Raw genomic sequence first — 24841 nt, forward strand, 5'->3', positions numbered from 1 at the left:
CACTGTTTTCATTTCTTTTCGGTCTATACCTAGGAGTGGAATTACTGGGTCATATGATAATTCTATATTTAACTTATTAACTTATTATGAAAACATTCAGAATGTTTTCCAAAGTGGCTGCACCATTTTACATTCCTACAGCAATGTGTGAGGGTTTCAATTTCTCCACATCCTTGACTATACTTGATATTTTCCAATTTTTAATTTCCAGCCATTCTAGTGGGTGTGAAGTGATACCTTGTCATGGTTTTGACTTGCATTTCCCTAATAACTAATGATTAGGAGCATTTTCATGTGCCTTCTTTGTATAATCTTCTTTGTAGAAATGTGTATTCAAGTCCTTTGCCAATTTTTTGATTAAGTTGTGAGTTCTTTTTATATTGTGGATACTAGACCCTTATCAGATATATAATTTACATATATTTTTCCTGTACTGTGAGGTGTCTTTTCATACTCTTGATAGCATCCTTTGATATACAAAAGATTTAAATTTTGATGAAGTCCAGTTTTTCTATATTTTTGGATTTTATATCTAAGAAACTATTCCTTATTCCTCTGTTTTCTTCTAAGAGCTTTATAGTTATAGCTCTTAGGTCTAGATCTCTGGTCCATTTTTCAGTTGATCTTTGCATATAGTATGAGTAAGGGTCCAACTTCATTCTTTTGCATGTGGTTCCCAAGTGTCCTAGCACTATTTGTTGAAGAGACTATTCTTTCCCTCATTGAATGGTCTTGTCGCCCTTGTTGAAAATCAATTGACCATAGATATATGGGCTTATTTTTGGGCTCTTAATTCTGTTCTGTTGATATATATGTCTATTATGCCAGTACCACACTGTTTTATTATCACTTTGTAGTAAGTGTTGAAATCAATAAGTGTGGGTCCTTCATCTTTATTCTTTTCTTCAAGATTATTTTGGTTATTTGGGTACCCTTGCAATTTTGTACGAGTTTTAGGATCAAGTTTTCCATTGCTGCAAAAAAGATTGATGGGATTGTTAGGGATTGCATTGTATTGGGTTGGCCAAAAAGACCCTAAGATGTTACAGAAAAACCCAAACAAACTTTTTGTCCAACCCAATATCTGTAGATCACTGTGGGGAGCATTGCCATTAACAATATTAATTCTTCCAATCCATGAACACCGGGAACAAATGATCTGAAATGCTATATGAGCAACAACTACAATAGAAAAGTAATAAACAAAAGGAAATGATACCGTTTACAATAACATCAAAAAGGATAAAATACTTTGGAATAAATTTAACCAAGGAGGTGTAAAACTCGTACACTGAAAACTACAAAATATTGCTGAAGTAGAGAGGACTGAAATGAATGGAAAGACATCCCATGTTCATGAAGGACAACTTATTTCTATGTGTTGGTGTTGTATCCTGCAACTTTGCTTTGCATGTTTCTAGAAATTGGTCCTTTTCAACTAGGTTACCTAACTGGTAGAGGTACAGATCTTCATATAATTCTCTTATGATCTTTTTTCATTTCTGTAAGGTCAGTAGTAATGTCTCCACTTTCATTTCTGATTTTAGGAATTTGAGTCTTCCTTTTTTTTTCCCCCTCAGTCAGTGTAGCTAAAGTTTTGTTAATTTTACAGATCGTTTCAAAGAACCAGTTTCGGGTTTTGCCAGTTCTCTCTATTGTTTTTTCTGTTCTCTGTTTTGTTTTTCTTTTCTCTAATCTTTATTATTTCCTTCCTCTGCTAGCTTTAGTTTTACTTTACTGTTCTTTTTATAGTTCATTATGGTAGAAGGTTGGGTTATTGAATTGAGATCTTTCTTCTCCTTTAATATGAATATTTAAAAAATTTTATTAGTGTGTAGTTGATTTACAATGTTGTTAGTTTCTGCTGTACAGCAAAGTGAATCACTTATACATATATCCACTCATAGTTTTTTAAATTTTTAATCTTTTTATCTTTTTTTAAATTGAAGTATCGTTGATTTACTATATCCACTCTTTTTCAGATTCTTTTCCCATACAGGTCATTACAGAGTATTGAGAAGAATTCCCTGTGCTATACAGTAGGTTCTTATTAGTTATCTATTTTTTATATAGTAGTGTGTATAGGTCAATCCCAATCTCCCAGTTTGTCCCTAGTAACATAAGTTTGTTTTCTACATCTGTGACTCTATTTCTATTCTGTAAATAAGTTCATTTGTACCATTTTTTTAGATTCCACATATAAGTGATATCATAAGATATTTGTCTTTCTCTGACTGACTTACTTCACTCACTATGACAATCTCTAGACTGTATAAACAAATGAAATAATGCCATTTGCAGCAACATGGATTGGGCCTAGAGACTGTCATAATGTGAATATTTATAGCTGTAAATTTCTCTCTGAGTACTGCTTTCACCTGATCCCATAAGTTTTGGTATTTTGTGTTTTTGTTTTCATTTATCTTAAAGTATTTTCTGATTTCCCTTGTGATTTATTCTCTGTCCATTAGTTGTTTAAAAGTGTGTGCTTAATTTCCACTGTCTGTGAATTTTCTAAATTTCCTTCTGCCAGTGATTTCTAGTTTCATTCTGTTGTCAGAGAATATACTCTTTATGGTTCCAGTTTTTTGAAATTTATTGAGACTTGTTTTGTGGCCTAACATACTGTGTAAACCAGAGAACAGTCCTTGTGAACTTGAGAAGAACGTGTATTCTCCTGTTGTCAAGTGGAATGTTCTGTATATGCCTGGTAGCTCTAGTTGGTTTATACTATTGTTCAAGTCCTCTGATTTTCTGTCTAGTTTTTCTAGCCATTGTTGAAAGTAAGGTAGTGAAGTCTCTTTTATTGTAGAACTATTTCTTCCTCTAATTCTGTGCATTTTTGCTTTATATATTTTAGGGCTCTGTTGTTAGGTGTTTATATGTCTATAGTTGTTATATCTTCTTGAGGTATTGGCCCTTTTCTCAATACATAATGTCTTTCTTTGTCTCTTGTAAAAATTTTTACTAAAGTCTATTTTGTCTGATATCAATACAGCCACCTTTCTTTTGGTTACTATTTGCATGGAATATCCTTTTCCATCATTTCACTTTCAACCTAGTTGTGTCTTAGCATCTAAAGTGAGTCTCTTGTAGATAGCATATAGTTGAGTAATATATTTTGTTTTGTTTTTATCCATTTGGCAGATCTCTGCCTTTGGAGAGTTTAATCCATTTATATTTAAAGTAATTGATGATATGGGAGGACTGAATTCTGCCATTTTGCTGTTTGTTTTCTTTCTTTTTCATGGAAAGGCATTTTATTTTTATGTATGTATGTATGTATGGGGGCTGCATTGGGTCTTTGTTGCTGTGCACGGGCTTTCTCTAGTTGTGGCAAGTGGGGGCTACTCTTTGTTGTGGTGCATGGGCTTCTTATTATGGTGGCTTCTCTTATTGTGGAGCACAGGCTCTACGCACAAGGGCTTCAGTAGTTGTGGCCCATGGGCTCAGTAGTTGTGGCTCGCGGGTTCTCGAGCACAGGCTCAGCAGTTGTGGCACATGGGCTTAGTTGCTCCGTGGTGTGTGGGATCTTCCCGGACCAGGGATCAAACCTGTGTCCACTGCATTGGCAGGTGGATTCTTAACCACTGCGCCACCAGGGTAGTCCCAAGGCATTTTATTTTAAATACAGCAGTGTGTACATGTCAATCCCAAACTCCCAATCTATCCCTCCTCCCACCCTTCTCCCCAGTAACCATAAGTTCCTTCTCTAAGTCTGTGAGTCTATTTCTGTTTTGTAAATAAGTTCATTTCTTTCATTTTTTCTTCTTGGATGCAGCATATAAGTGATATCATATGATATTTGTCTTTCCCTGTCCTACTTATTTCACTTGGTATGATAATCTCTAGGTCCATCCATGTTGCTGCAAATGACATCATTTCATTCTTTTTAATGGCTGAGTAATATTCCATTGTATATATGTACCACATCTTTATCCATTCATCTGTCAGTGGACATTTAGGTCACTTCCATGTCTTGGCTATTGTAAACAGTGCTGCAATGAACAATTGGGGTGTGTTTATCCTTTCGAACCATGTTTTTCTCTGGGTATATGTTGAAGAGTGGGATTGCTGGATTATATGGTAGCTCTCTGATTTCCTTTTCTCCACACTTTCTAGTTATTTTCTTATTGGTTTCCCTGGTATAATGGGTTGAATAATGTCTAACAAAAATTTATGTTTACCTGGAACCTCAGGATATGACCATATTTAGAAATAGGGTCTTTGCAGATATAATTATTAAGATGCAGTTATATTGGATTAGAATGAGCCCTAATCCACTGATGTCCTTATAAGAAGAGAAAACAGACACACAGAGAGGGAAGAACACCACGTGATGACTGAGATAGACGTTAGAATGATACATCTATAAACCAAGGAATGCTAAAGATTCTTGGTAACCACTAGAAAAATAGGAAGAGGCAAGGAAGTGTTCTTCCCCAGAGCCTCCAAGAATATGGCCCTATCAGCACCTTGATTTCAGACTTCTAGACTCCAGACTGTGAGAGAATAAATTTCTGCTGTTCAAGTCACCCAGTTTGTGGTACTTAGTTACAGCAGCCTGAAGAAACTAATTACATTTGACAACGTATTAGTTTGAGTTAAGACCAACTTAGCCTCAGTAGCATGTAAGACTCTGCTCCTATACAGCTCCATTCCTCATCCTTTATTTTGTTGTTAACAGAAATTAACTCTTTATACATACATTGCCATTAATATAGATTTACAAGTATTGTTTTATGCATTTGTTTTCTCAAATCATATAGGAAAAAAGGAATTATAAACAAAATAATAATACTGAATTTTATATTTACTTATGTAGTTACCTTTACTGGTGTTCTTTTTTCCTTTGTTTGTCTTTGAGTTACTGTCAAGTGTTTTTTCATTTCAACTTTAAGGAATCCTTTTAGCATTTTTTGTAGGGCAGGTGTACTAGTGGTGAACTGTCTCAGCTTTAGTTTATCTGGAAAAATCTTAATTTCTCCTTCATTTTTGAAGAATAGTTTTATTCAATATAGAAGCCTTGGTTGATAGCTTTTTTTTTTCAGCTTTTTAAATATTTCATGCCAGTGCCTCTGGCCTTCTTGGTTTCTGATGAGAACTTGGCCACTAATCTTATTAAGGATCCCTTGTACATGACAAGTCTCTTCTTTTGCTGCTTTCAAGATTCTTTCTTTGTCTTTTTGCAGTTCGATAATAACGTGGCTGTCTTTTTTTTTTTTTTTTTTTTTTTTTTCTTCTTTTCGTGGCTGTCTTTGAATTTATCCTACTTGCAGTTTGTTGATCTTCTTGAATGTATAGAGTCATATCTTTTATAAAAATCGGGAAGTTTTCAACCATTATTTCTTTCTGTCCCCTCACTTCTTCTGGGACTCCTGTTATGCATATATTGGTCTACTTGGTGGTGTCCCACAGGTCTCCTAGGTTCTGTTCATTTTTCTTCATTCTTTTTTCTTTTTGCTCCTCAGGCTGGATAATTTCAGTTGTTCTGTCTTCAAGTTCACTGATTTTTTTCTTCTCCTGCTCCAGCATAGTGCTAAATCCATCTAATGAATTTTATTTATTTTTTGGTTTAATAATTAATTTATTTGTTTATTTTTAAATTTAATAAATTAAAGTATAGTTGATTTACAATGTTGTGTTAGTTTTAGGTATACAGCACAGTGATTCAGTTATATGTGTATATGTATATTATTTTTCAGATTCTTTTCCATTATAGGTTATTACAAATTATTGAACGTAGTTCCCTGTGCTATACAGTAGGTCCTTGTTGGTTATCTATTTTATGTATAGGAGTGTGTATATATTAATCCCAAACTCCTAATTTATCCCTCCCCTCACTTTTCTCCTTTGGTAACCATAAGTTTGTTTTCTATGTCTGTGGGTCTATTCCTGTTTTGTAAATGAGTTCATTTTTTTAGGGTTCCACATATAAGCAATATCATATGATATTTGTCTTTGTCTCTGACTTACTTAGTATGTTAATCTCTAGGTCCTATATGTTGCTGCAAATGTCATTATCTCATTCTTTTTTATGGCTGAGTAATATTCCATTGTGTGTGTGTGTGTGTGTGTGTGTGTGTGTGTGTGTATAACACATTTTCTTTATCCATTCATCTGTTGCTGGACATGTTGGTTGCTTCCATGTCTTGGCTATCGTAAATAGTGCTGCAGTGAACATTGGGGTGCATGTATCTTTTTGAATTATAGTTTTCTCTGGATATATGCCCAGGAGTGGGATTGTAGGATCACTGAAATTCTTCCTGTCTGGGGCACTTCTGAAATTCTGGCAAAAAGGATAGTAGCTGCCCACACCATATCTGTTTTAGTCAGGACCAGTGCTCCTTGCGGCCTCCTAAGTAGGAAATGAACAGGGAGACATTGTCTACTCTTCTAGATTGGTAAGAAGGGGAAGCAGCCTAACAGCATTAGAAATATCCTGGCCTCAGAGTTCAGATACTGGCTCTGCCACTTCCTGTGATGTGATGTAAGGCAGATCACTTCTCTGCACCTTGGATTCCTCATCTGTTGGGTGAATAACTTACCCTGGTTTGTCTGGGACTTTCCTGGTTTTATCACTGAAAGTAATGCATCTCAGGAAACCCCTTACATGCAGGGAAACCCTACTCATCTGTGAGATGAAGGTAATAGTACCTACCACAGGGTGGTTGTGAGGAGTAGAAAGAGGATACAGGGAAGCACCCAGGGCATGGTTGGTTCCATAGTCATTTAGTTGTTACTTATGCAAAGTGCAGAAGACTGGGAATGATGTACCAAACAGCTAAAACACTGACATGTAGACTTGCTTTCCATGAGGCACCTAAGAGCAGAATTCTGAGAGTTTTCTGTTAGTTCTACTTAACAATTTCTGCGAGCTATCCCTCTGGACACATCGCCGTGTGTCAGATCCCCATGTGCTGCAGAGGGAGAGCCATCACCTGCCTCTTTAATGACACACCCAGCTTCTCCTTCCTGGCCGTGTTCAATGCTGAAGGCCAGGGCTGCATTCACTACAACCTGAAGGCCTGGTGAGTCAGTTGGGGGAATCTTGGCCCCATGGAAGTATCTCTGAGGGTGACAAAGTGGGGCACCGAGGTGCAAAGTAGGAGCCCCTGGGAAAAAGATGGACCAGGCAGTGTCCAGAGATCTAGGAAGACAGTGTGGCAGGGCCAAAGCAGTGCCTGTAGGGACATAGGTGCTTTGAGGCCCTTACTTGCTGGATTCATGTCATAGCCAATGAGAAGGGAAATTCCCCAAGTCCTACTCCACTTGTTCCCGCCAGAGCACTGAGATCTTCACTGTTAGCTAGATTCATGGAAGAATTCTTTAGGGAAGAGAAGTGTTTTATACTAGGAAGCAGTGTAGGAGAGGCCATGGGTAGCACATATTCTTGGTAGCCAAATGTTGATTTTGTCTGATTTTCCTAAGGAACTGTTCTAGGAGGGATTGACTTACTTTCATGTGACGGTTGTTCCGTTTCCCATTTTGGTGCCTGAGATCTTATATGCTCAGGCTCCTGGGCTACGGGCACACGTTCCATTTCTCTCCCCCTTGGGTTAGGCCTGAGCCTCCACCATCTCCTTCAGATCTGACCTTCCCAGCAGACTCCCCAGTAGCATCAAGAGGTGTGAGGGGACATCAGACCATGTTAGGTTGGGTAAGTAGGGCCACCTGCAAGAGTCCACAGTTCCTCCACCTGGGGCAGAGTCTCAGAGCCCTGCCTGCCTATAGCCTGTAGTGATGGGGGCTTCCTTCCAGGTCCTGGAGGAAGCTCCTCATTTATGTATCTCTCCTAGCTGCCCATACGTCTTGGTGTTGGATGAAGAAGGTGGGACCGCCAACGACTACAATGGCTATGTAGTCCACAAGTGGAGCTGGACCTCCAAGACAGAGACTTTGCTCTCTCTGGAATACAAGGTAGGGGTGGGCAGCAGAGGTGGGGCTTGCCACTGGGCTGTCCAGCATTAAGAGCCAGAGGGCTACCTGTATGACAGGAGCCCTAGCCTCAAGGAGCTTGTAATATCAGAGGTTCCCACGTTGATGGGCAGTGGTCCAGGGCTGACTGAAGTGAACTTTTCACCAGCCTACAGCAACTGTTGGCTGCTGTACTGACCTTTCTTGGTAATATGCTTCCTGTTTTATTTTTATTATTAATGATATTATATTTTATAGTTAAAATGTCCTTTATTTTAGGAAGTAACTGTTACAGTAGTTGATAGTTTTATTTTTAATGCCTATGTGTGGCAGTAAGAAAAGTAATTCTATGTTGATCTCCCCAGTTTTTGTTTTTATAGTTTTACTATCTGTGAAACAAAAAAATCTGAGAGGTAAAGGAAGCTGATAGACACAAATCCTTTTTTCATTCATTTGGTTGTTCAGCTATTCATCAAAGAGTTATTAAATAATAAATGTTTAATTACTAATATTAAATAATAACTTAATACATTTAATATACTAATAAAGCAATTAAGTGTGCTTGTCACTTTACCTATGGCAGAGTTTCTCATCCCTGGAACTACTGACTTTTTGAGATGGATAATCCTTTTAATAACTGTGCATTGTAGGATATTTACCGGTATCTCCCTAGATGCCAGGAGTACCCCCTCTCCTAGTTGTGGCAACCAAAAATATCTCCAGACAGTGCCAAATGTTTTTGGGGGGCAAAAATCACCTGTTGTTGAAAATCACCAATCTAGGGGATAGAAAGATAGACAATACCCCTCAAGGAACTCAGAAATCTAGGGGAATAATAAGAATATGTGGTAGAAAAGTATAAGGGCTGTGAGAGAAGGACAAGCTCATAGGATTGGGATTCAGAGAAAGATCACAGAACATAGAATCCACCCTAGGTAAGAGTTACAGACAGAAGCACTGTTAGAGTTCATGGTAGGGCTCAAGCATCCTGTCTCATGCCCTTCCTGTTCATCCTCTATGTTGACCACTGGATTCTCATTCTTATATCTCGATTCCTGTAGACCATACCACTGCTCAGAAACATTCAATTCCTTGAACGTGTATCGCCCTTCCTACCCCAGTGTCCTGAAATATAATACATCTTCTCTCTCTGCCAATCCAAATTTTCCCTCCTTCAAAGCCCTACTCAGACTTCCTGTTCTCATGGCACTCCAGTCCACACCCATTTCTCTCTTCTCCCAGTGCCCACTGTCTGGATTAAAAAGTAATCCGGACTGAAATGACAAATTTCAGTCATTGTACAATTAGTCATGTAATGAAGAGGTTCTCAGTTGTGGCTGCATATCAGAATCACCCATGGGACTTTAACAAAAATATAGATCCCAGGCACAGCCCTAGAGAGATTGTGATTCAGTTGGTCTGTCATGGGTTCTGGAGTTTGTAGTTTTCACAAGTCTTTCTATTGCTTGACCAGGTCCAAGATCTCCAGTCCAGGAGTGTATTGAGTTATTGCCTTACTATTTAACTTTTTGTAGTTATATAAAAGTTTACAATCCAAAAAGATTATAAATTGGTTGCAGGCAGACACCATATGTTATATGTCAGTATGGCCAAGTGGACAGAGAACTCTGGGATGAGGGTCTGAGGAGCCACGTACTAGTGTCAGCTTTGCCAAACCCTGGGTGTGCAGCTTTCTGAAAACCACTCAGCTTCTCTGAGTCTTGGTGGCTCATCAATACAAGGTGGGTCACAAGAGCCTCCCTCTTGCCTCACACTGCTTTTGTGAGAACTAAATGAAACAGTGGTGGGGAAGGTGCTTTGACACACTAAAGTGTTTCAGCAGTGTGTCTTAGTTCATTATTCTGTTCCCTAGAGCTGCATACAGAAATGCACAACAGGGGCTGGTACAGTCAGGAGTGGCCTGGAACACAAGTGGCCTTGAGTTGTAACATGAGTGTGTGTGCATATTATTCTCATAGATACAGATAAGAAGGAGGGAGAGCATTCTGGATAGAGGAATATCATCTGTAAAGGCTTGGAGTTGGGACTCAGGGTGGCATCGTTAAAAGTTCACAAGTGCTTCTCATGAAAGAAAAGTAGGGAAGAGCTGTATGTGTCAGGGGGGTGGAGGTGAGAGGCACTGGATGTCATGCTGAGGAGTTTGCATGCTGTCTTGGAGGCTGCAGTGGCAAGTTTGTTTCTGCCCAGATATTTATCGTTCCCAGCATTTTCATTCCTCTCTGAAAATCCAGTTTCCCTCCAGTATCATTTCTCTTCATCCTGAAAAACTTCCTTTAGCATTTCTTGAAATGGAGATCTTCTGGCAACAAATTCTGTTTTCTTTCATGTGAAAAATGTCTTTATGAAAGAATATTTTTGCCAGATATGGAATTCTGGTTGATGTTTTTTTCTATCAGCATTTTAAAGATGTTCCACTGTCTCTGTCCTCCATAGTTTCTGATGAGAAGTTTGTAGTTATTCAAATCATTGTTCATTTTCTCTCATTCCTTTCAAGATTTTCTCTTTTAGTTTTCTAAGTTTGACTATGATGTGTCTGCATGTGGTTGTCTTCATATAAATTCTGTTTGGGGTTTACTGAGCTACTTTAATCTGTAAATTCACATCCTTCAACAAATTTTGGGGAGTCTTCTGCTGTTGTTTTAGGGGAAGAATGCACTCCAGTCTCCTTCCTTTTCTTCTGAGACTCCAATTACATGTATTTCCGACCTTTTATGTTGTCCCAAAGGTCCCTGAGTCTCTGTTCTTTTTGTTGTTGTTCAATATTTTTCTGTTTACTTTTCAGATTGGATAATTTACATGGATCTATCTCCAAATTCACTGACTTTATTCTGTCATTTCCATTCTGCTGTTATGCTAATCCTGTGATGTTTAAAAATTCCAGATATTTATTTTCAACTCTATGATTTCTGTTTAGTTGTTTTTTATATTTTTTGTTTCTCTGCTGAGATTTCCTAATTTTTCTTTCATTACAAATATATTTTCCTTTGCCTCATTGAGCATAGTTAAGTTAGCTGCTATAAAGCCTTGTCTGGTAATTTCAACATCTGGGACATATCAGACAGGATTGGTTATTTGTTGCCTTGAGAACAGCTCACACTTCACTGGCTCTTCACATGTTGAGTTATTTTGGATTGCTGACATTGTGGATGTTATGTTTTAGAGTCTCTGAGTTCTGATGTATTTCTCTGAAGAGTGTTGATTTTTTTTGTTTTAACAGGCAATGGGCTTGTTTAGACTCATAATGCAAACTTTGTCTCACCCGCAGTGGGCAGCAGCTCAAATCTCAGTTCAGTTTTCTGTTTCCCTGGAAGTAAACTGCCTTGAGTTTTCACTGCTCACACATGGTTCAGGGATCAGCCAAAGCTGTGGACTGTTTAATCATAGCATTTGGGACTCTACTTCTCTGTCCCTTCTGTAATTCTCTCCTTACTTTTCTGTGACTGTAGTTGACCCCAGGTTTTGTCCTTTGGTTCTTTGGGCCAGAAAGAACTCATCCCATGTTGATCCTTTTAAGTTTTGACTCTTCGAAATCTGCCTGCTTTTGCTTATTCTTCTGAGCCTTTGAGTAGTTGTTTTTTGTATTTTTTCCAAGTTCTGTGGGAGGATCAGCCTGTTAGGACCTGACTCAGCTATAGTGGGAGTATAACCAGCTGGTTAGTTTTTAAGCTGAGGGCTGCTATGCTCCATCCAGCATTTATGTGGAAGGTTGACTGGAGAGGGAAAGATCAGCAGATGGGGCTAGTAGAAAGACTAGTTAAGGAGTTACTAGCCAGACTTGACATGATGGAGGGTATTAGTAGTATTTTTTAAAGGGGCCATTTCAGTAAAATAAATCAGTGGCATTCAGAAATGGGCTGTAGGGGATAAATGAGAGGAGGAGGGAATTATAGATGACTCCACATGGAGTGTGTGTGTCTGGGTGGAAACAAAGCAGTTTCTGAGAGGCTCAGAGACCCATATGGTTTTTGATGTGCTAATTGGGCTCAGTGGACATCTCTCTCTGGACAGGATCCTCACCTAGAACGAGAGATTGGGGATGATATGCACGTCATATACATGTGGCTCACGAACTCCCAGGAAGATGAGCAGTGGCTGAGTTCACAGAGCACCATCGTTGGGACATTGGGAAGAGGAAGAGAAACCACCCAGGGGCCAAGATAATTAAAAACAGCTCTACCAAGCTAAGCCCTTTGCTTATTTTATCTGTGAAATCTGCTTAGTGCCCCAGAGAAAGATTCTGTTATTGTCCCCCGGCTCAGAGAAGCTAAGCAACCTGCCTCAAGTGTCCAACCACAGTGCTTGAGCTCCCAGCCACAGCTCACAGCTCTGTTCTACAGTCTCTAGAAGGAGAACTGGAGCAGGTAGTGTCTCTCTTAAGTGAGAGTGATCTACAAGTTTGAAGATGTCACACACTTGGCAGGAAGATGGTCATGGATCAGATGTTTTCAGAGTGTGGAAGGGGACTAGCATCCAGGCTGCAGAGAATGAGGAAGGGGCTGGATGGTGAGGAAATTGAGTGTGGACCTTTGGACCAGCAAGTGGAATCCTAGAAGGAAATGGGAGGAGTGAAGATGGAGAGCACTTTCTTAGTTCCGAGGAGTTCTGGGGCACGTGTAGGTCAGGGGCTGTAGAGCTACAGATGCCCAGGCCCTGGTGGGGCCACTGTGCATAAATAACTCTCTGCACACCTGAACCATCCAGGGCCTTACGTGCACGTTGCTCTGCCACATCCTGACAATATCTGCTCGTCTTTGGTGTGGGCCTTTGTGATTTAGAAAGCCACTTCCATAATCTTTATCTTATTTGAACCTAACACGAGCATTTTGACTCTGATATTGAAGATTGGGAGCTTCAGGGAGGCCCAGTGGCTTGCTAACCAGAGGCAGACCTGGGACTCACTCCAGGCCACAGAGTTCTTAGTAAGGAGTGAGTTGCTATAAGGGCAACTCACCCTCCCTGTGTTCTTCTCTGGGACTGCTACCTAGGAAATCCCACCATTTTGGAAGTGATGAAAAAGGGTGGCCCCTCCTCAGGGGAGGAGTGGTGACACATTTGGTGACTGCAGGAGAGGGAAATGAGCATGTGTGGCACGGCCCTGGCTAGGTTCCCTTTTGCCATCTGCCCACCCACCTGCAGAGGGGTGAGGTCTGGTCCCCCTGCCAAGGTAGCTCTGCGTGCTTTCCTAGTCAGACCTGGTGCCTGGGTGGACCCAGCATCAGATTCAGGGACAGTGTTGACTTCTGACTCCTATCCAACTCTACCAGAGCCAAAGCTGACTCGCCTGTTGGATCCCTGTGTCTCCTTCACAGTTGGTTACAGGTTTGGGTTGGAAAGGGAAAGGGCAGGGGTAAAGAACCATCATTATTTTTTCTGCTTATCCCTCAAAGAAAAATTGGAATTCTTATGTGTTCTCCCTGAAAACAGGATTCTAGCATAATAACCAGAAAGATCTTACAGCTCTCTTAGGCCCAAGCCAAGAGGGGTTTTGTGTTTTGTGGTTTTCTGTTGTCCCCCCTACCCGGTCAGGAACGGGTAGGTGGGACAACAGAAGCAGGGATCCACTGAGTCCTGGTTTTTTTATCCACAGGTGAATGAGCAAATGAAGCTGATGGTGCTAGGACAGGATTCTATCATGGCCACCTTTACCTCCCTGAATGAGACAGTAACACTCCCCATATCGGCCAACAGCTGTCCACATGTGACATCGCACAATAAACGGGTAAGGCACACAGACCAGTCACCCAGGCCTGACCCCAGAGTGTTTTAACATGGATTGTCACGTTGGAATGCCTTTGTTCTTCCTGCCTCCCCTACCCATACAAGGCCCCACCTCTTTACCTGTCTAATGGACTTGTACTCATCGTTCACTGTCTGACTTTAGTACCACCTTCTCTGTGAAACTTCTATCAAGAGTCTTTCAGGGGCTTCCCTGGTGGCGCAGTGGTTGAGAGTCTGCCTGCCAATGCAGGGGACACGGGTTCGTGCCGCGGTCTGGGAAGATCCCACATGCCGCGGAGCAGCTGGGCCCGTGAGCCATGGCCGCTGAGCCTGCGCGTCCGGAGCCTGTGCTCTGCAATGGGAGAGGCCACAACAGTGAGAGGCCCACGTACCGCAAAAAAAAAAGAAATTGTATTGGCTCAATAAACTGAAAAGTCAGTCTGTAGATAGGCAGCATCAGGCATAGCTGGATCCAGGCCCTCAAAGGATTTCATCAGATCTTCCCATCTCTTGGCTCTGCCTTCCTCTTCGTTGGCTCTGTTTCCAAGGAGTTTCTCTTATTATGGTGACAAGATGGTCATGAGCCTCTCCAGGCTTATTGTTCTACCAGCTTTGGTCTCCCCAGGAAAAAGAGGAGTTCTCTTTGCTAAGCACTTCAGTAGAGGTGCCAACACCAACATCATTGGCTCCATCTACTTCCTGTACCTGAAATGTTCTCTGTGGTGAGGTATGTGTGTTGCTCTTACTAGCCAGGCTCGAGTAGTCATGTCCATCCCAGGAGCCGAGGGGTGTGATCAGCCCCAGGTATACCACTCGGGCAAATGATTAGGCAGGAGTGTGTTCCATAAAGGAAAATCACGGTGCTGTTACCAGAAAAGGGAGATATGATGCCGGATAGAGTAACTGCCCATGTATTGATGACCCTCTCCACCACCCCCTTTCCCATCCCAGGTAGAGTCTGCCTGTCCCCTTGCTCAGCCCTCCCAGCAGTGACTCACCTCCATTCCAACACTGCTTTATTTACAAGCCAGCCTTCTCTACCAAAGTGGGAATTCCCTGTGATTCCTACAGGTACTGTTGCCCTGAAGCACAGGGACTGCTTCAAATGAAGCACTTGCTAAGGGGGTAGGTGAGCCAATGTTGGAGTCTGGAAACTCAGTTCTTCATTCACTGGGTCTTTGTGGATCCTACTGTGTGCCTGGTCCAGAGTCAACATTGTGGAAAGAGATGGAGAGGATGAGGGGACAAAGTCCCTGATCCCTGAGGAGTTTATAGTCTGGAAGAGAATAGTTGACATTCACCATGAGACTGGGGTGGCCATGGGCTCCTTGGTGGCACTGACCGCTGGCATTACACACAGGGGATTGGCTCACTCAAGAAGCCTCCTTGGAGTGGGAGCCGGGGGGACCACACCTCCCAGTCTTCCCGGGGCCAGTCCCGGTTTACGCCTATCAGCCCAGGAGTTATTAGTAGCATCCCTCTTAGAAGTGTCCCAGTTTGGCTGATAAATTATAGTCACTCTGAAGGAGGCGTTTGCACTGTGAGGGCATTTGCCACCACATGCCAACAGGCTCGCAGGGCTGACAGAGCCCATAGGAGCAGCCAGCCCCACGTCTCCCCTTTACATGGGGACACGCGAGGCTGGCATTTGTTGGAGACCCATGTTATCTAAACAAGACACAGAGAACACCTGTGTTTTTCCTGGAGGGAAGCGTTGCACCTGTTTTTTTCACTGCTCTTACATTTCAGCAGCATTTCAACTTCATTAGTTCATTAGCTAATTCAATAAACATGTATTAGCGGGCTTCCCTGGTGGCGCAGTGGTCGAGAGTCCGTCCGCCTGCCGATGCAGGGGACACGGGTTCGTGCCCCGGTCCAGGAAGATCCCACATGCAGCGGAGCAGCTGGGCCCGTGAGCCATGGCCGCTGAGGCTGCGCGTCCAGAGCCTGGGCTCTGGAACGGGAGAGGCCACAACAGCGAGAGGCCCGCGTACCGCAAAAAAAAAAACCCAAAAACATGTATTAGCACCTGTCGTGTGCCGGATTGGCTGCTGGGGATGTCGAAGTGAAAGAAGCCTCACTCCCTCTAGTCTCTGAAATACTTTCACTCTAATGGAAGGGGCAAAAGCATCAACACAGGTTTGTGATCCAGCTTGACTGGTGTGGTGTGTGGGAGAGAGGGGCGCTGAGGGAGCTGGTGGGTTCGTTAAAGGGATCTCATTGAGCACCCAGGAAACTCAGATGCCAGTGACTTCAGCCTACATTCCTCATGCCAAAGAGCAAAACAACGCCAGGATTTTGAGTCCATCAGGGCTGAGATGACTGCTGATTGATGAGTCCATTCCGTCAATTTGTATGACAATGAATCCATTCTGTCAATTTGTATTTTAAAAAATGTGCATTTACTTATCAAAGGCAATAGATAATAGAAAAATTTTTGTTCACATAAAATTTCAGTAATGCTTTGTTTTTCTGGCAACCTCTTGTCTGGTAATCTCTGAAATTTGGAACATGGCTAAGAACCAGGACGTAAGCAGTTGAAGGCCCCCATGAACAGCTGAGAGAAATCACTCTAAGTTCCATGTACCGAACATGTCCTCTTGGCCTAGGAAAGCCCCTCAGTCATTAACATCTTATGTTTTCTTAGCTAAATGCAGCCTTAGAGAGCTAGAATCAGAGGTCCAGAGCTGTGCAGTCCAATATGGTAGCCAGGAGTCACAAATGGCTCTTGAGCACTTGAAATGTGACAATTCCAGGCTGAGATGGGCTGGAAGTGAAAGCACACGCTGCACTTCAAAGACTTAGTGTGAAAAGAGAATGTAGCATTTCTTATTGATCATTTATTTTGATTACATGTTGCAATAATCATATTTTTGATGTATTGGGTTGGATAAATGTTATTAGAATTAATTTCATCTTCTGAGAATGTTTTTATCTATTTATTTATTTTTGGCTGCATTGGGGCTTTGTTGCTGCGCTCAGGCTTTCTCTAGTTGTGGTGAGCGGGGGCTACACTTTGTTGCAGTGCACGAGCTTCTCATTGCAGTGGCTTCCCTTGCTGTGGAGCACTGGCTCTAGGCGCGCGGGCTTCAGTAGCTGTGGCTCACGGACTCTAGAGTGCAGGCTCAGTAGTTGTGGCTCACGGGCTCTAGAGTGCAGGCTCAGTAGTTTCTGTGCGCGGGCTTAGTTGTTCCACGACATGTGGGATCTTCCCAGACCAGGGCTCAAACCCGTGTCCCCTACATTGACAGGCGGATTCTTAACCACTGCGCCACCAGGGAAGTTCCCTGAGAATGTTTTTTTGTTTGTTTGTTTGTTTCTTTTTTTGCGGTACGTGGGCCTCTCACTGTTGTGGCCTCTCCCGTTGCGGAGCACAGGCTCCGGACGCACAGGCTCAGCAGCCGTGGCTCACGGGCCCAGCCGCTCCGCGGCATGTGGGATCTTCCCGGACTGGGGCATGAACCCATGTCCCCTGCATCGGCAGGCGGACTCTGAACCGCTGCGCCACCACAGAAGCCTGAGAATGTTTTTAATGTGGCTTCAGGAATGTTCAAAGCCACACATGCAGTTCGCATTATATTTTTAGTGAACAGTGGGGATCTAAAGGTGGAATCCTCATTAAGGGAAGCTTGCAGAGGCTGACAGTGCGGAAGGAGGCTGGAAGTTATCTATTAAAAAGAACATTGTAACTCAAAAAGCATAACCATCTTGGAGACATCTAGCGTAGGGATAAACAGACAAATACATTAAAACAGCTTCTGAAAACCACCGCATTCTAGAGGATAGTTGTTGATGTTGACCAAGGAGACTGACTTGCCCCAGAGCATCCTCGTCTTAACCTCTTCTGTTTGAGAGAGCAGGGTGGTGTACTGTATATTACAACCTTCTGACTAGATAAACAACAACAAATGAAGACTTATTGTGGGTAACAGGATTTCCAAATGTTGACCCTAGCTTCCAGGTTAAACATCTTGGAATATTTTTATGTGAAATCTCGAGGCTGGCAGAGAGCCTCAGCTAGGAGGTGGCCTCAGGCCTTCCCTTTCCTTGCTGGGCCTCAGTTTCCCAATTTGTATAGTGATGTGTAAAGGCCCACCCAGCTATCCCACACTTCTCTCCTGGGACTTTAAAAATCCATTCAACTGCAATCGTGTGTGTGTGTGTGTGTGTGTGTGTGTGTGTGTGTGTGTGTGTGTTTGGAGCTGGCTGTCACCCACTCATCAGCAAACCTGTGGCCATCTAGGAAAGCTGAGGGGTGGGAGTAGGGTGGTTTCTTCCCTCACACTCCCTGTCAGTGGAAAACTTGTTAAACCCATCACCCTGGAAGGAACCACCCATCAGAGCGATAGGCAGAATGGCAGTCCCAGCTTTTATAGCCCTGCGGCCAGGCTCCTCACTAAATTTTCTATCAAGACAGCGCTTTGGAAGCAAGGAAATGCCTCAATTTAAATGCTTTATTAGCCCAGTGCCGCCTCAGATCCTTTTGGGAAGCAAGACTGGGTATAAATTATAAATAAATAAATAAAATTAGCCCAGAGGCAGAGGTTGGGGCCAACAAACAGAAGGATGGTTGAGGCTTTGCTATTAATTGGAGCATCGTTTACAGAAGCCCTGCCTACAGGACAAAGAGGGATACGTGGCTGACTTTATCGCTCTTCAGAAAGTCTGTCCACCTGAGGCTCTCTCCACCTGAGGCTTCAATTCTGCAGAGGAAAAATTATTTCACACCTCCTCTGTGTGAAGTGGGAGATATAGACTGCATGGACCCTGCCTTCAGGGCTGACGAAGTTTAGGGATAAAGAAAGTAAAAAGTGACCAGAACCCAGGGCAAGAAGGACAGGAATGAGCAGATGTGCAAGCTCAATGTGGGGAGTGATTGCTGGTAGCTTAGCAAGTCTGTAACGCCTTCCTGAAGAAAAAGTCACACCCTGATTGCCATTAACTTCAGAATCTGAACCTAGTTCCGCCCCGGCAGAGGCAGAGTTGAACTGCAGGGCGGCCTCACTGTCCCATAGGAGCTCCGGAGCCAGTGTGGCCCTTCGGAGTAATCCTGAACTGAGGCCGGAGGCCTGGGCCTTGGTGCCCATGGGAACCAGTCAATCTGTGTAACCCTGGCCTAGGGCAGTCTCTCAGCAGAGAGTGGCCAGCAGGGTGAAGAGGGTTCTGTGGGTCGTGCGATAGAGGGAGACAGGCAGCAAACGTCCAGAGAGGCGTTTGTCCATCCAGTTATTCATAGCGCAACAAGCATTAATTGAGTGCCTTCTGTGTGATGGGCACTTGGACACAAAGGAGACCAAAACCCGATCCTTGTCCTCTAGGAGCTCAGAGTCTGGCTGGGGAGACAGGCTCCCACGCAACTGATCACTTCACAAAGGGCTAACCTCTGTCTTCAGGCTGCATAGAGAAAGTGGTGAGTGTCCAAGGCAAGGAACAGTTCTGCCCAGTGCAACCAACCTCCCTGGGGGGGGACGTTTGAGGTGGGTTGGGTCAGTGTGTGGGGATTCACTGGGCTGAAGGGAGAGAGGTGGGTCCCAGGCAGGAGCGGCACATCCTCTAAGCCAGGGCTTAGCCTTGTGGTCACTGGGCTGGGCAGACGGCTCCTGGCGGGGCAGGTGACAATGCCCTTCCCCTCGGCCTTTCCCCAGATGACCCGCAGAATCAGCAGCATGGATGAAAAGATGTCTAAGATGAGTCGGGCCCTGGCAGAGATCAAGAGGCGGTTTCAGAAGACAGCGTCCCAGTTCATGAACTCCGTCCTGCTGGCGGCAGGTAAGGAGACTATATAGTACGATTATAAATCTTACTACCTAGCGTTATAAATATTTCTTTGTTTTCCCATCCCCGCTCCCCACTCCTGCTTGGAGTTCCCAGAGGCAGGGAACTCCTGTATGGGGTCATCTTTATGACCAGTGCCCAACATTTAGTAGATGTTTGGTAAGTGAATGAAGAAATGAGAGGCCCTTGGCCAGTCTAGCAGAGAAAGCAAAAGAAAAATAAAACAAAGAACATAGATGGAAATGACTTAAGTCTGGAGGCACAGGGAACAACATGGATGCATAGTGTACCCAGCCTCTACATTGAGTGCATAGTGTACCCAGCCTCTACATTGAGTGCTATAAAGGACACAAAGCTGAATGAAACACAGGCCCGTGGGGGAGGATGGATCAAAGCTGGGTCTTGACAGATGGCCAGAACTGAGATTGATTTGTTCTTCCATTCAGCTAGCACTTACTGATCCACTAGCTGCACTAGGGTGGGAGCACTGGGCCAGACAACGGGAGGCAGCAGACTGCGAGAGTAATGGCCTGGAGGGGGAGCTGTGCAGTCTCACAGCAGGGCATGGCGGCCAGGCCACGCCGGGGAGTGACACCAGTGTCTTCTGTTCAGAGGCTTGTTCACCGTAGAATATCCGGTAAAGGAAGAGGCAGAAATCACTCGGACCAGATTAAGGTCCGGGCCCTATCCTGAGCACGCCACCAAGCTGAGTTTATACTCAGGAGAAATCCTTTTATTACGATCTCAGTCAGCCCAACCCGAATCCTCAATTGGAGAGTCTTCGAAGGAGGAGCCTGTGTTGGCTCCTGTGAGCACCACTCGGAAGAAACCCATCAAGGTCCAGGCCAAGGCCACGGTCACACCCAGGTCGGCTTGGGCCTTCACTTCTTCCAGCTTCTGTGTGTCAGATGCTGAGATGGGTAGTAAACACGTGATGGTGAACAAAACAGATGAGGCCCCTCCCTCTTGGAGTTGAAATTTTAGGGGTGGGGAAAGATAGAAGATAAACATGTGAAGAGCTGAACTATTTTCGTTAGGGATAAGGCTGGGAAGAAAGCAGACCGGGGACACGGGTTAGAGCCGAGGCTGGCAAACTGTGGTCAGGGGCCAAATCTGGCCCCACTGCCTGCCTTTTTTATGCGTGAGCTAAAAGTCGTTTTTATGTTTTTATTTTTTAAAATAAATTTATTTATTTATTTTTGGCTGCATTGGGTCTTCATTGCTGTGCGTGGGCTTTCTCTGGTTGCTGCGAGCGGGGGCTACTCTTCATTGTGGTGAGCGGGCTTCTCATTGTGGTGGCTTCTCTTGTTGCGGAGCATGGGCTCTAGGCACGCAGGCTTCATTAGTTGTGGCACGTGGGCTCAGTAGTCGTGGTTCACGGGCTTTAGAGCGCAGGCTCAGTAGTTGTGGCTCACGGGCTTTAGAGCACAGGCTCAGTAGTTGTGGCTTGCGGGCTCTAGAACGCAGGCTCAGTAGTTGTGTCGCATGGGCTTAGTTGCTCCGTGGCATGCGGGATCTTCCCGGACCAGGGCTCGGACCTGTGTCCGCTGCATTGGCAGGCAGATTCTTAACCACTGCACCACCAGGGAAGCCCATTTTTACATGTTTAAATGCTTGGGAGGAAGAAAATCAAAAGACAGGTTTTTCGTGACATGTGAAATGATATGAAATTCAAATTCAGGATCCATAAGTAATGTTTCAATGGGGCACAACCATGCCCACTCATTTACATGTTGTCTGTAGCTGCTTTCCTGCTAAGATGGAAATTTTGAGTCATTGTGACCAAGACCACCTGGCCTGCAAAGACTAGAGTTTTTACTGTCTGGCCCTTTGTAGAAAATGCTGACTGACCCCAGGCATGGAGAGTGACTGGAAAGTGGGGTGGGATGTGGTACACTCGGTAGACAGTCGGGGAAGCAGTTCTGAAGAGATATTTTAATGGAGGGCTGAAGGATTAGAAATAGGCACAAAGAAGGATCAGGAAGGATCATCAGGCAGAGGACAGAACAAGTACAAATACCTTGAGATAAGAACAAGTTTGGTATGTGTGAGGAAAAGTGAGAAGACCAGTGTGGAGCATTGTGAGGAAGGGGGAAGAGGGATGCAAATTGAGGACAGAAAGGTAGGCAGGAGCTGGATCAGGTAGCCTTGTGAGTGTTATAGAGGAAGCCGTTCTGTACCTGCAAGGCAGGAAGTGACATCATGTGATTCATGAGGTTTTTAGAAAACTGAAAAAAATGATAAGATATATATCTCTTGTGTTTTAACTTAAAAATTTTATAAAATATAGAAAATGAACAAATCCTAAGTTTATATAGCTCAATGTGTATCACAAATTGAACATACCCTATAGGCCCCAAGAAACAGAGCATTATCTGCTCCTTAGACATTCTCTTTTGTCCCCTCCCTATCAATAATCCCACCCTCCTTCCCAACAGGATGATTTCTCACATCATAGATTTATATATTTTTAAACTATTTAAATAGAACTATTCAGTATGTATTCTTTGATGTCTGGCCTCTCTTGCTCAAGGTTACAATGTGAGATTTATCCATGTTGCTGCGTGTGGCGGAACCACTGCTCATTTTCACTGCTATGTAATAAACTATTGTAAGACTAAACTAAAAATTTTTTGCATTCTAATGTTGATGGATATTTGGGTTGGTTACAATTTTGGTAATGACAAATTGTGCTGGTTTTTGTATATGTCCTTATTTCTGGTTGGGATATGCCTGGATGTGAAATTGCTGTCATAGAGTATGTGTATGTTATGCTAGATCCTGTAGTTCTGGTGAGACTCCGTTTTCCAAATGGTGGTTTCAAGTTCCACTCCCACCAGCAGTGTATGAGCATTCCAGTTGCTCCACATCCTCACAGTGCTTGATATTGTCCATCGTTTTAATTACAGCCATTCTATAATGATGAAATGTTTTTTAATTTGCATTGCCCTGGTGACTACAGAGGTTGAGCACCTTTTCGATTGTTCATTGACGTTTTTGGATGTTCTCTTTTGCGAAGTGCCTGTTGAGTCCTCTTGTCCATTTTTCTACAGGTTGTTTGTCTTTTCTTGATTTATATTTTGGAGTTCTTTATTGTGGATACAAGACTTTTGTCAGTTATACATGTTGCAAATGATTCTCCCACTCTACTCTGGCAGTGGTGTCTATTGATGCACAGAAGTTGCTAAGTTTAATGTCCAGTTTTCAGTCTTTTTGTTTGTAATTAGTTATTTGTAACCTATTTAAGAACTTTCTGTACTCAGACAACATGATGGTATTCTCCAAAGTTGCCTTCTGTTAGTTTTTTCTTTTAACTTTTGCATTTATATCCATCCTCCACCTGCAAATGATTTCTGTGTATGACATGACGTAGGGGCCAAGTTTTATTTTCCCCCATGTATATACTGAACTGATCCAGCATCACCTATTGAGATGATTGTAATTTTCCCTCAAGTCTTTGGTGCAAACTCTGCCATGAATCAAGGGGCTCTATATGTTTAAATCAAGGGTCGTTTTTCTGGAGTCCCTATTTTGTTCCCTATTTGTTAAAACTTTTACCAACACCTAACAGTCTAGTTGTTATAGCTTTTTTTTTTTTTTTTTTTTTTTTTGTGGTATGCGGGCCTCTCACTGTTGTGGCCTCTCCCGTTGCGGAGCACAGGCTCTGGACATGCAGGCTCAGCAGCCATGGCTCACAGGCCCAGCCACTCCGCGGCATGTGGGATCTTCCCGGACCGGGGCACGAACCTGTGTCCCCTGCATCAGCAGGTGGACTCTCAACCACTGCGCCACCAGGGAAGCCCTGTTATAGCTTTTTTAAAAAAAACTTTTTAAAATATTTATTTATTTATTTAGGCTGCACAAGGTCTTAGTTGCAGCATGCAGGATCTTTAATTGTGGCATGCAGACTTTCTTAGTTCCAGCATGTGGACTCTTAGTTGTGGCATGTGGACTGTTAGTTGCAGCATGCATGCGAGATCTAGTTCCCCGGGCCCCCTGCATTGGGAATGTGGAGTCTTACCACTAGACCACCAGGAAAGACCTAGTTATTATAGCTTTATAATGAATATTGACATACAGCAGAGTAAGTACTCAGTCTTTGTGTGCTAAGCTGTTTTGCTATTCTTAGCCCTTTACATTTCCATATAATTTTAGAATCATCCTGTAGATTTAAAACATTGTCCTGGGATTTCAATTTGATTGTTAATGTCTTTGTAATATTGGAGTATTTCAATCCATGAATATGGTATATCTGTTTGTTTATGTTTTCTCTAATCTCTCCATAATATTTTGTGATTTTCAGCATAGAGGTCTTATATGTCTTTCATTAGATTTATTCTATGATATTTTATAGTTTTGGTGCTCTTATAAATTATATTTTAATTTAATTTTTCTATTTGTTGCTAGTTATAGAAAGGCAATTGATTTTGTTTCAGTTGAATTTATTTTTAAATTAATTACAGTAAACATTACTCTTTTTTGTGTAAAAGTCTATGAGTTTTGACAAATGCATAGAGTGGTGTAACCTCCACTGTAGCCAAGATACGGAACAGTTTCCCCACCGACCGAAAAAAAAAAAGAAAGAAAAAAAGAAATTCCCTCATGCTACCCCTTTGTAGTCAAACTCTTCCCTCACCTGTAATTTCTACCAACCACTGATCTGTTTTCTGTAGCTATGGTTTTGCATTTTGCAGAATGTCACATAAATGAGATTATATTGTATATAGCCTTTTGAGTTTAGCTACTTTCACATGGCATAAGACATGTGAGATTCATCCATGTTGTTGCATGTATCAATAGTTTCTTTTTTTAGTTAGTTAATTAATTAATTTTGGCTGCGTTGGGTCTTTGTTGCTGCATGCAGGCTTTCCCTAGCTGCAGTGAGCGAGGGCTACTCTTCATTGCAGTGCGAGGACTTCTCATTGTGGTGGCTGTCTTGTTGCAGAGCATGGGCTCTAGGTACACGGGCTTCAGTAGCTGTGGCACGTGGGCTCTAGAGTGCAGGCTCAGTAGTTGTGGCTCGTGGGCTTAGCTGCTCCGCGGCATGTGGGATCTTCCCGTACCAGGGATTGAACCCATGTCCCCTGCACTGGCAGGTGGATTCTCAACCACTGCGCCACCAGGGAAGCCCCTCAATGGTTTCTTTTTATTGCTGAATAGTATTCTGTTTCAGGGAGCCCCAACACCACCCCCACATTTAGAGACCTATTGATACTAGTACGCATGGGATTCAGCATATAGTTGTCTCATGGATAAGGTTTATTACAGTGAAAGGATACACGATAGGATGAGCAAGGGTAAAAGACACAGGTAGAATCTGGATAAATCCATATACAGACTCTCCCATGCGCTCTCCCTCCTGTAACGGGACACACCAAGCGTGCTTCATTCTCTAGCAGTGAAAACTTGC

The 24841-nt window shown here is 43.0% G+C and overlaps 1 protein-coding gene across 1 annotated transcript in view; it reads left to right on the forward strand.

Moving 5' to 3' along the window:
- C10H3orf20 (chromosome 10 C3orf20 homolog) overlaps positions 1-20407 on the forward strand; it is a 32718-nt gene extending 12311 nt beyond the window's left edge. Inside the window, 5 exon segments of the mRNA XM_060163587.1 lie at positions 6879-7031; positions 7800-7920; positions 13526-13657; positions 19302-19425; positions 20046-20407. Of these exon segments, the coding sequence (XP_060019570.1) occupies positions 6879-7031; positions 7800-7920; positions 13526-13657; positions 19302-19425; positions 20046-20407 (892 nt within the window).
- Positions 20408-24841: the final 4434 nt, after the last annotated feature.

Source organism: Lagenorhynchus albirostris, chromosome 10 (genome assembly GCF_949774975.1).
Source record: "Lagenorhynchus albirostris chromosome 10, mLagAlb1.1, whole genome shotgun sequence".
Lineage (NCBI taxonomy): Eukaryota > Metazoa > Chordata > Mammalia > Artiodactyla > Delphinidae > Lagenorhynchus > Lagenorhynchus albirostris.